The sequence below is a fragment of the Oncorhynchus mykiss genome, chromosome 2, assembly GCF_013265735.2.
Source record: "Oncorhynchus mykiss isolate Arlee chromosome 2, USDA_OmykA_1.1, whole genome shotgun sequence".
Classification (NCBI taxonomy): domain Eukaryota; kingdom Metazoa; phylum Chordata; class Actinopteri; order Salmoniformes; family Salmonidae; genus Oncorhynchus; species Oncorhynchus mykiss.
The window spans coordinates 43,674,951-43,687,309 of record NC_048566.1 but is presented as its reverse complement, the minus strand read 5'-3'; the positions used below and the strand labels follow the sequence as shown (position 1 = coordinate 43,687,309).

Below are 12,359 nucleotides of genomic sequence, written 5' to 3'. Positions count from 1 at the left end.
ACCCTTTTTGCCAAAGCTGAGATGCTGAATTTTTGGGGGGCCAGCAGTTGTTGCCCAAGTCTACATTGGTAGCTAATACTAGTAAAGGCACAATGCACTACTTTTGTGAATTAAAAAAATACAATAATAATAATATATATAATATAGCATTTATCAATATAGCTAACACAGTATATATGGTGTAATATATATGTATTATATATATATATATATATATATATATATATTATATCGTTTTTTGGGGGGGTGCTGCAGCACCATCAGCACCCCTTCTTCCCGCAGCTACGCCTCAGTTGCCAGTCTGGGCCGAAGCCTGTGTTCCTGGTCTCGACCCAGTATGTATCTCTTTTATGAATGACTTTGGATATTTCCAGAGTGTACGAGGCATTAGATTTACCTTTAACCCCTATTTTTTTAAAGGGATTATCATTATCCACAATAGTATTGAAGACATCTACAAAGAGGCTCAAAGCTAAATCTGGTTCAGGGACAGCTGAAATACAATCAAAGTCACTAAAATAAAGATTGAGTAAAAAGCCTGTTCACGGAAGTTTTTGAAGTTTCTCTGTGATGACAAGGCTTAGATTTGTGTATTCTCACATCTCTAACACAAACAACTGGGCAATGGTCACTAATGTCTTGGGGCAAAGACACCAGTAGAAACATATTTCTTCAGGGTATTCGTTAAAATACAATCAATCAGAGTTGACTTTGAAGGATCTTTAGGGTTGGGCTGTGTAGGCTTAGTCACTAGCTGGCCTAGGTTTAGATCCTTAATACCTACCACATACATGTGTACTCCTCCTTTTCTTTCCTAGATTCCTTTCCTCCCATCCTCTCTCCTTTTCCGTTCCTCATTTTCCTCCTTTCATAGCGTTCTTTCCTTTCTTTCTTTCCTTCCTTCCTTCCCAACCTAAATGTTCTCTCCCCCTTCCCTATCCTTATCTCCTTACCTTTCCTAGCTCCTTTTCTCTGTTCTCTTTTCCTAGCTTCCTTTCTTTCCCTACATCCCTTTCCTCACCTCCATCCCTATCTACCTTTCCTATATTAATTTCATTCTTCCTTTTATTTCCTCCTTTTCTTTCCTAGATTCCTTTTCTCACTCTCTTTCCTTATCTCCTTTCCTACCTTCCTTTCCTTTCATAGCTTCCTTTAGAGAAGCACCTGCTATCAATATGCTTTGTATCCCACATTTACTCAAGTGTTTCCTTTTTTGTGGCAGATATCAACCACGACCAGTAGAGAGGAAAGGAACGGAAGAAGGAATGGAAGTTAGGAAAAGAGGAAATGAAAAGACGCTAGGAAAGAAGGAACTTAATCTAGGAAAGAAAAGAAGATCGCGTGTATGTGGGAGAGATTAACCACAGACAGTAGATGGCGATAGTATTTGTTTTAGTGACATGCAAGTTTAAAACTGCAATATGTAACTTTTGGGGCAAACTGACCAAATTCAAATATAAATATTAGTTATAGATTTGTCATTATCTCATTCAAAGCAAGTCTAAGAAGCGCTAGATCTATTTTATGTGTGCTATTTCTATGCTTCCTGTTAAATTGAGTTTTTGCTTTACTTTAAGTTTTGTACATCAGCTTCAAACAGCTGACAATACGATATTTTTTTGTTATGGAAAATATATTTCACAGCGGTTTAGCTGGTACAATGATTATCTACTCTAGAAGTGCTTGTTTTGTCACATTAACGTATTATAACTATTTGAATTTTAGCAAATGGCGGAGCGATTTCTGTATAGTGCAGCTTTAACACCTTGATCAGACTGACAGCCATTGCAGCATAATCGATTCTGCAGTCAAACTGTTTTAATGGATATGTGTGCAACAAAAGTTCAACATTTACCTTTTGCTACTATTTCTGGTACATACAGTGGTGCAGTAATAGGCAAGACAGATGTCTAACACGGCCACTGTCTCTTTAAAAATTGATGGCGCGTGGTCTGTGTGGAACAGTTGTAGACTGGGATAGCATACAGTACACCGCGCGAGTGCGGCTTCGTCTCTGTCAGCTACCAAAGTGATCCACGGTGCAGGCAAGTATATGGGTATTTAATATTTTTACTTGGGGGAGAACTCGTATATCCCGTTATCTTAAAATAACTACGAGATGTTTAGTTATTTTTATTAGTTTAGTCTATGTTCATCCACGTACCAATGAATCAGCTAGCAAGCTAACTTTCAGATAACGTTATCCAACTCCTGTTGAACTTGTTAGCTAGCCTTCCCGTTTAAAATGTAGCTAGATCGCGTTAGCTTTGTTGGTAAAATAGCGAACACGTTAGCACACTTTATGGTTTAAACAAACTCATTTCCCAAATATTAGCCAGCTAAGTTAGCTAGATAACTTAACTTTGTCATTGCAGTAACAGGCGCCTGTATGCGAACATTAGCTTAGTTCTAGCTGACGAAGTTCTGTGTTTACTTTAACAATTGAGGTCAGTACTAGCTATAGCCATCATCATGTTCTTGGGACGTGTAACGTTATCATCTACATGGCTAAAGTTAACAGGGTGGTTGTTTGCAGCCGGGAACAACTAGCTAACGTTATATTGTTGTGCGCCTTTTCGGTCGTAACGTTGCACACCACCCTACTCTATCTAGTCCAAGTCTCGCTGCACGTACATCTTGTGGAACAGCTGTCCGCACTGGTTGAATGAATAATAGCTAGTTCCTGACATCTGTTCAATTCAAACTACACTGCCCTCTTTCATAGGTCACATTTATTTAGTAACTGATATCCTACTGCAGCAATATTACTGTACCCCAGTATTGGAACTGTTATCTGGAATAGTTATTCCTCTAATGACCTTCCTAAAACAATTGTTTGCTATTTTAAATGCAGTCTTCATTTTCTGTTCATTACAGGCTTGTTTCCCCCTCAAGTCTTCTCACACTAGTTTTGTGCAGGGTCTGTTGCAGCCATGCCTGCAAAGAAGGCTCCTAAGAGACAAAAGGAAAGTAAACCAGAGGAAGTAAAGGATCTTAAGAAAGTTAAAGGTAAGCCACGGACTAACTCCATTAAGCCAATATGAAGTCTATTGTGAAATGTTCAATCTCTTTATCAAGCCGACTACTTGAACACACCCTAGTATGAGTCCTTTTGAAATAAAATCTTCATCAGTGTCTCTGCTTGTTAATTTTGCTGTTTTCATAAAGATACTACAGTTTGGATTAAACAATACTGTTAGTGTCAGTTTCCCACAGCAGCCATGGGGAGGAGAAGGGTCTGGTTCTAGTGCTGGGCCAAGGGGACGTAGGACAGCTGGGTCTGGGAGAGGACATAATGGAGAGGAAGAGGCCGGCCCTGGTGACACTGCCTGAGGGTGTGGTGCAGGTGGCGGCGGGGGGCATGCACACAGTCTGTCTCAGTGACACTGGAAATGTGAGTGAAGGCGGCAGATCCAACTACAACTGTCAAGATACTGCATCCAATTTCATAAATTCAGATTAACCATGCTACAGGTCTTTTAAAGCATGCTCAATTGAGAATATCTATTGAGTGCTTTTTAGTTCAGGCCCTGTATTCATGAATTGTCTCAGAGGCGTGTTTATTTCATCAACAATTACAAAAAATACTTGTCAATTACTTATTTTTCCTGACAACCAAGTGATGATAACGATGCCCTGAAGAAAAACAAACTATTGAAAAAAAAATAATAATTTGGAGAATTCCATGAACTCTTATGATTGTGTCCAATCATGAGTATGCATGCCTTTGGAATATAATGCAATCCTCTGTGGTCTTTCAGTTGCGCTGGCTGATTAAGCTGATCTGTCTGGCTCTACCACACACAGCTACCAGGAGGACACTCCAGTAACTCCTCTCTTTTGAGGACCCTTCAATTGTAACTAACCTCAACTAGAACCAATGTTTACACTCTTACTTTCATATGGGCTATTTTTGCTTTGATCACATCAGAAGCTCTTCCTTTGTGCTCTGTTATTCATCTGTGATGCTCTCGCATGTGGCAAATGCGAGGACCGTTGCTTTTTCTTGATTGGAAATGCTAAGGCTATTTGCTGAAATGATAGGAGTTAGGAGTAGGCTTTGTAGCCAATATGATAAATTATGGCTGGCATTGGTTACAATCTGCCACAAGCAATGTTGCCAGCTATGTGGAAATAGCCTTGTCCAAATAGGCCTACTATCTTAATGTGAACATTTATTGAAGTTGGAGGTAAATATTAATTATTTCATGAGGGAATAAATGTAGAGTAAAATGTGACAAATGACAAAAGAGGACATTTCTAAACCGCCTGATAGCTAAGACTACAAGGCTAAATCTAAAATGGCTGTCAAAATGAACACTGGCTCATCGAGTGCTGATCTAGGATAGTCACCTCACTCTTATTTAAAAGGCAAAACGGATCCTAGAGCAGTACTCCTACTTGGGAGATACTTTGTGAATATACATGCTGGACTAAGATTAATCTGTGGCTGGGAAACCGTATTTTAATGAAATATGACTTAGTAACCAGAAGCTTGTCACTGGTGTAGATCTACACGTTTGGCTGCAATGATGAGGGTGCTCTGGGTCGAGAGACGACAGAAGAGGGATCCGAGATGGTGCCAGGGAAGGTGGCCCTGGACGAGAGGGTGGTTCAGGTGTCTGCTGGGGACAGTCACACAGCTGCACTCACAGATGATGGTGCAGTATACATTTGGGGCTCCTTCAGGGTGAGTAGAGGACAGGGTTTAACTGCTGTCAAACACCCTGGAAACTGTTGCGCCATTCCGTTACTCAAATAATCTTAAATTGACTTGCATTAAACTAATCAAAAGGAATACAATTTCATTCATTCAGTCACATGCTTTGTACACAACAGGTGTGGGCTAACTGTGAAATGCTTACTTATGGGCTTTTCTCAACAATGCAGAGAAAGAATAGAAATTAACATTAAAAAATTAATAAATACACAGTGAGTAATGATACCCTGTGTATATAACCAAGTTATCTGTACTGAGTTGATGTGTAGGGGTACGAGGTAGATATGTACAGTTGAAGTTGGGACATTAACATACACCTTAGCCAAATGCATATAAACTCAGTTTTTCACAATTCCTGACATTTAATCCTAGTAAGAATTCCCGGTCTTAATTCAGTTAGATCACCTCTTTATTTTAATAATGTGAAATGTCAGAATAATAGTAGTGTTTTTATTTCTTTCATCACATTTCCAGTGGGTCAGAAGTTTACGTACACTCAATTAGTATTTGGTAGCATTGCCTTTACATTTTTTTTACTTGAGTCAAATGTTTCGGTTAGCCTTCCACAAGCTTCCCACAATAAGTTGGGTGACTGTTGGCTCATTCCTCCTGACGGAGTTGGTGTAACGGATTGAGGTTTGTAGGCCTCCTTGCTCGCACACGCTTTTTCAGTTCTGCCCCCAACATTCTATGGGATTGAGGTCAGGGTTTTGTGCTGGCCACTCCAATTCCTTGACTTTGTTGTCCGTAAGCTATTTTGCCGCAACTTTGGAAGTATGCTTGGGGTCATTGTCCATTTGGAAGACCCATTTGCAACCGAGCATTAACTTTCTGACTGATGTCTTGACATGTTGCTTCAATATATCCACATAATTTACCTCCCTCATGATGCCATCTATTTTGTGAAGTGCACCAGCCCATCCTGCAGCAAAGCACCCCCACAACATGATGCTGCCACCCCCGTGCTTCATGGTTGGGATTGTGTTCTTCGGCTTGCAAGCCTTCTCCCTTTTTCCTTCAAACATAACAATGGTCATTATGGCCAAACAGTTCTATTTTTGTTTCATCAGACCAGAGGACATTTCTCAAAAAAGTATGATCTTTGTCCCTGTGTGCAGTTGCAAACCGTAGTCTGGCTTTCTTTATGGTGGTTTGGGAGCAGTGGTTTCTTCCTTGCTGAGCTTATGTCAGGTTATGTCAATATAGGACTCGTTTTACTGTGGATATAGATACTTTTTGTACCTGTTTCCTCCAGCATCTTCACAGGGTCCTTTGCTGTTCTGGGGATGATTTGCTCTTTTCGCACCAAAGTACGTTCATCTCTAGGAGACAGAACGCGTCTCCTTGCTGAGCAGTATGACAGCTGCGTGGTCCCATGGTGTTGTATACTTGGCTACAATTGTTTGTACAGATGAACGTGGTACCTTCAGGCGTTTGGATATTGCTCCCAAGGATGAACTAGACTTGTGGAGGTCTACAAAAAAAATTCCCCCCTGGGGTCTTGGCTGATTTCTTTTGATTTTCCCATGATATCAAGCAAAGACACTGAGTTTGAAGGTAGGCCTTGAAATTCATCCACAGGTACACCTCCAATTGACTCAAATTAGAAGCTTCTAAAGCCATTACATAATTTTCTGGAATTTTCCAAGCTGTTTAAATGCACAGTCAACTTGGTGTATGTAAACTTCTGACCCTCTGGAATTGTGATACAGTGAAATAATCTGTCTGTAAACAATTGTTGGAAAAATTACTTGTCATACACAAAGTAGATGTCCTTAACCGACTTGCCAAAACTATAGTTTCTCAACAAGAAATTTGTGGAGTGGTTGAAAAACGAGTCATGTAAACTTCCGACTTTAGCAGGAAATGCACTGTATAACTAGGAATAAAGTAACAGATAATAAACAATAGCAGCAGCAAATGCTACTTATCATATACCAAATTAAGGTAACCTGCAATTCTCACTAATTTCACACATTGTCCCATTTGCTTTAGGATAACAGCGGAGTCATTGGTCTACTAGAGCCTCTGAAGAAGGTTACTGTGCCTGTCAAGGTCCCCATGAAAGGACCTGTGATGAAAATAGCATCAGGTGAGAAATGGGGGATCTGTCCCTAAGCTTTAAGGTTTCTCTGCAGAAGTTCTGCTTTCCCGGAGGTTTTGACCACATTCAACAAAAATATAATGATTAGAACTGACTTGATTCCTTATTCTGCAGGTCAGAGGCATGTTTGTCCTACAGCTACCATATAGTTTCTTGCTCAATGCTGTCCTGGTTATAAGACAATATTCATGACCTCTGACCCCCAGGTAATGACCACTTGGTGATGCTGACAGCAAGCGGTGACCTCTACACATCAGGCTGCGGAGAGCAGGGGCAGCTGGGAAGGGTGCCGGAGCTCTTTGCCAACCGAGGGGGCAGGAAAGGGCTGTGTATGTACCAACTGAAACCATTTATTTTGACACAGTATTCGTTCAGCTGTAGTTTGGGTGTGAGCACTTGGTATGATGAATGGATATCTGCACCATTATTCTCTGTTTTGACTGCTGTGGGTGATAGGACATGTGTTTCTGAATGCTTACAGTGCGGTTGCTGATACCTCAGATTGTGAAGGTCCAGTCTAGGGGCAAGGTTCACTTCACAGATGCCTTCTGTGGGGCTTATATGACCATTGCTGTGTCAAAAGAAGGCCACGTCTATGGATTTGGACTGTCAAACTACCATCAGCTTGGTGAGTGTTTAGATAAAAGTTTATTTGATAACCTTCAGAAATACTGTAACAGAACTTGGTTTATCCTCCAAATTAATCTTCCAATTTGAGCTTAATTCATCTTCAACTATAGGTTTCCATCCACTTGGCAAGGTTTTCATGGGAAATTTAAAGATCTTTATAAAGAATATGCACATTTTTACTTTGATATGGTTATATCAGTATGTGCATAAAGGGATTGCCATTTTTTTTTTATCCGACATGTACTTTACTTGCATAGAAAAAGGTTGGCTGGAACCTGGTTATTTATGCACACTCTGAGTCTCTGTGCTCTAGAATTGCAGTTGGGTGGGTTGGAGAGTGTCACACCGTACCCGTTGACCATAGACTTCTGTACTGTTTCCAGGGACCAAACTCATCAACACATGCTTTGTTCCAATAAAACTTACCTCCTTCAAAAACTCCACCATTAACTGGATTGGCTTCTCAGGGGGACAGCACCACACAGTCTGCCTCGACTCTGCCGGTAAGCGCATTGGGGCCCATCTTTTATTTTAAACACTCTTGATCAACTATTTCAGAACTTGGACTGTTCAAGAATCTGTCAACTGCATAGTGCAGCACAAATTGGGAAGATGACTCTTGTCCCCGTATAGGGAAGGTGTACAGCCTGGGCCGGGCGGAGTATGGGCGTTTGGGTCTGGGCCAGGGGGCAGAGGAGAAGAGCGAGCCCACGCCTGTGGAAGGACTGGATCTAGCCCAGGTGGTGGCTTGTGGGGCGTCGGTCAGCTATGCTGTCACCAAACAAGGTGAGGTCATTGCTAGTGTGTTTCTTCTGGTTTATGAAAAATTAAAGGATTAACCTGCTGATGTTGTGCATGTCTACGTTATGGTGTGTAATTGTGATAGGAATGACTCCGAGGCCATTGTGTCTGTATATGGTCCACTGATGTGTGTATTTATTGCAGGGTCTGCATATGCCTGGGGTATGGGCACTAACCTCCAGCTTGGCACAGGTGAGGAGGACGACGAATGGAGCCCTGTAGAGATGACGGGCAAGCAGCTGGAGAACCGCATAGTACTGATGGTGGCCAGCGGCGGGCAGCACACAATCCTACTGGTCAAAGACAAGCAGGAGAGTTGATGTATTCTCAGGCAGGGGAAGGTTGCCCTTGTTGGTCTGTACCAGAAGGATCTGTGTTAAATACCTACATGTGGGGGAGGGGTTTGTGGCTGAATGTGACTTCCTGTGCTGAGCCAGGTAACCCGGAGTGGGAACGTGGTGATGGGAAAGGGGCTAGTCTATGTTAGAGGGCTCTGATCTGTCCCGCTCAGTGCAAAAATCCCCTAATGTTTTTGATGTGGTTCAGTAGATTGTGATCAACAAGCAAGAGAAACACATTTTTTTAAATCTAGTTTATGCTTAGTTATTTTTTTAAATGAGAATCTTTAGGATGCCAGTCTGGTATGTTTGTGGGGCAAATAATGGACGAGCCTTTTAATGAAATCCCAAGTCACAGCCTTTTAAGAATACACCCCCCCCCCCCCGGCATCTGTAAGATGAGTACTAGTATTTCTTGTCAGCAAGGTCCTTTCATTTGAAAGTCTGGCCTAAGGTGTCTTGAACCATGTAGTTTAGACAGCTGTTCACTGTACCCCCTTGCACAATTATTTGCTGGTCCAACTTGGAAATAAAAGTACAATTTTACTGTTTTGATCTTTCTTTTGGTTTGCATACTGCAATGACACACTTTGTTCAGGGGTTGGTGCTCGTAATACATTGAGGGCCCAATTAGTAGATGGCCATAGTGATGATTTGAGTACAACAGCCTCACATTTATCAGTCTGCCAACATATATTTATATAAGGCAGCCAACATAAATTAAAATCACTTAAGTTGCAAATGATTGTTCTGGGGCAGAGAGCAATGCTACAGGCTACTTTTGTGCTAGTGAGAAGGGAAATGTTGCGTCCTTGGATTTTTCTACTGGCTTTCATCTGACTAATGACTCAAGGATGTGGAATCGTCTTAAAAAGCCCAGGTAGCTCCCATTTTTCTCAAAGCTTTGAAATGCTAAAGAACCTCTTCTACGCACTTAATTGACGAGTATGGCCTCATCCCACTGTTTGTAGTGCCTGTTCTCCTTTGACAGGATTTGATTTTGATGGGTGGGCAATCCATTCTGTTTGCAATATGCAGTGTCCTTCACTTTTAAATTTCATTTAGCAGTTTATGACACTATTAGGGGGGATTTCACACTGTTCCTGTGCTTCTCTAATGACCATCTAAGACTGACAGTCTCACCAGTCTCACCCTCCTTAGTGTCTCAGCTTGATCTCTTAACTCATCAACCAATGTGCTCAAATATTAGGTGACCCTCAACCTTCCTGGTTAGTAGTTGAAGCAATGGTGTCGCGGAAAGGTTCTGGCTATTGGATTTCACAGTACTCGGTAGGGTAGATAAAAATTAGATGTGACTACAGCCGATACTGTTTTTAGTGAGATTAGTAATGAACTTTAATTAAATTATCTTTAGACCCAAAATATACTAGACCCTGGTTTGTTTCCAGGCTGTATCACAACCGGCTGTGATTGTGAGTCCCATAGGGTGGTACAGAATTGTCCCAGCGTCGTCCGGGTTTGGCCGTCATTGTAATTAAGAACTTGTTCTTAACTGACTTGCCAAGTAAAATAAATAAAACCGTTTATCATTTAAGGAAATCAGTCAATTGAAATAAATCTATGGATTTCACATCTGGGCAGGGGTGCAGTTATGTGTGGGTCTGGGAGGGTGTAGGTTTTCCCCAACAAAAAAATATTACAGACATACTCCTCAGGTGATCCCGCAGGTGAGGAAACCTGATGTGGAGGTCCTGGACTGGCTTTATTACACGTGGTTTGCGGTTGTTCGACCGGGTGGACATGCTGCTAATTGGGCATACTGCTAATTGTTCGGCCGGTTGGACATAGTCAGCATGCCAATTGCATGCTCCCTCAACTTGAGACATCTGTGGTGTTGTGTGACAACTGAATATTAAGACAAACAGGGAAATGGTTCTAATTGTTTTTCCGCCATTTATTTTTCACATGGGGGATTTTGGAAACACTTAAAATAAGGGTTGGGTTTTGTGTAGTGTGGCAGAAGAATCCGAAATAGTTAGGTAACATATATAATTAAGATGGCTTATCTGCATAATATGCTTATCATATGCTTGTTATTAGAATGTATATTTTCGTACCTGGGGCCCAGAGAGGGGAGAAGTCAGGCTAGTCTTTCACAAGCCTGACTTGTTGAATATCAGAAGGAGAAGACAGGAGGGAACATTGTCTTCATATGTGAATGTTCTAAACCACATGAAGGGATGGCGTGATTAATGGGGAACCAATTACTTGTCTCCACAATGTCTGTGCACCAGTCACTCCCTCCTTTTGTATTGGGGGAGATACGGTCTGAGAAAAGATGTGGGCTAGTGTCTGGAACCATTGGATGTTCTCTCTTGATGTTGCACCTATCCTGGAGTAGTGTATGACCTAGAGGCTCATTCCCCTCAGTGAGCTTGTCCAGGTGTGTGGTCAAGAAGGTGTTTTACTTGAGATGGTAGTATCTGGAGTTGACAATTGATTTATGCCATATAATTAATTGGTATTTCTGTGCTACGAAGTACCAGGAACGGGATCGGAGCTTCTTCTTAGGGCCAGACTATACAATAAGAACAGTCTTCATAGCAAATGCTATCTGGCTGCGGGATACTCCTTTCTCATATATCAAGTTTCACCTTGTGACCCATTCCATACATCTGCTGTTTGTCATGAAGACTAAAAAAGCGTATCTTTTCTATAAAATATATTTGTATTCTTTGTATGTTAGAGCTACTCGCCACAACACTTGGAAGTGTTGAGCTGACCAGCCTCATCATTATAGAAGCAATTGCTCTATGCTTTCATTATTAATACATTTTGAATAAATTAATATACTGATTGGTGATTGACCTTGCCTCTCCTCATTATTGATTAGAGTCTCCACCACTATTTTGGCGACGAGGATGGGATATGCAACTTCACCTGTGGACCGCTCCTGAAGATCTGGGTAAACTGTGCACAGGGGATCAGAAATTGGGATCCCAGGGCATACCACACTCATTTTTGAGCAGCTGGACCCGCCTAATGATCTGAGAGGAAGAGTGCATGGGTGGATGCCATGATCCTGAAAGTAGAACTGAGAGAGGTGATCTTGGACAATATCAGTAAGTGATGAAAAGATAAGAAAACAATATAAAAAATAACAATCTTGTATTGAGGGTACACTCAGAGTGAGGTCTTCATTAAGAGGGCCACAGCTGGGTTAACTAGCAGGACTGAGTTGAGTTGATAAGTGTTCTTAACCTCTTAGGGGCAGTATTTTCATTTTTGGGAAAAAAACGTTCTTGTTTTGTCAGGAAAAGATGCTAGAATATGCATATAATTGACTGCTTTGGATAGAAAACACTCTAACGTTTCCAAAACTGTAAAGATATTGTCTGTGAGTATAACAGAACTGATGTTGCAGGCGAAAGCCTGAGAAGAATCCAATCCGGAAGTGCCCCAGGTTTTGAAAGCGCTGCGTTCCAATGACTCCCTATTCAGCTGTGAATGTACCATCAACAAGCTTACACTTTCTACGTATTCCCCAAGGTGTCTACAGCATTGTGACATATATATATACATACACACACAGTGCTCAAAAATAAAGGGAACACTTAAACAACACAATCACACTTCTTTGAAATCAAACTGTCCACTTAGGAAGCAACACTGATTGACATGCTGTTGTGCAAATGGAATACACAACAGGTGGAAATTATAGGCAATTAGCAAGACACCCCCAATAAAGGAGTGGTTCTGCAGGTGGTGACCACAGACCACTTCTCAGTTCCTATGCTTCCTGGCT

General features: G+C 41.4%; 1 protein-coding gene across 1 annotated transcript; it reads left to right on the top strand.

Annotated features, from left to right (window-relative positions):
• Positions 1-1,810: 1,810 nt before the first annotated feature.
• LOC110490284 (regulator of chromosome condensation) lies at positions 1,811-9,155 on the top strand. Its single transcript, XM_021563585.2, has 10 exons — positions 1,811-2,045; positions 2,878-3,009; positions 3,201-3,394; positions 4,511-4,690; positions 6,716-6,812; positions 7,031-7,153; positions 7,306-7,452; positions 7,838-7,957; positions 8,088-8,240; positions 8,400-9,155. The coding sequence occupies exons 2-10, from the start codon at positions 2,934-2,936 to the stop codon at positions 8,573-8,575; spliced, it is 1,266 nt and encodes a 421-aa protein (XP_021419260.1). The 5' UTR covers positions 1,811-2,045; positions 2,878-2,933; the 3' UTR covers positions 8,576-9,155.
• The last annotated feature ends 3,204 nt before the right edge of the window (positions 9,156-12,359 follow it).

What these genes read in the sequence shown, in the direction of transcription:
- LOC110490284 (XM_021563585.2), top strand. Translation starts at nt 2,934, where the DNA reads ATGCCTGCAAAGAAGGCTCCTAAGAGACAAAAGGAAAGTAAACCAGAG. An exon ending in GTCAAACTACCATCAGCTTG is followed by an intron (nt 7,453 to 7,837) that starts GTGAGTGTTTAG and finishes TACTGTTTCCAG; the next exon opens with GGACCAAACTCATCAACACA. An exon ending in CTATGCTGTCACCAAACAAG is followed by an intron (nt 8,241 to 8,399) that starts GTGAGGTCATTG and finishes TATTTATTGCAG; the next exon opens with GGTCTGCATATGCCTGGGGT.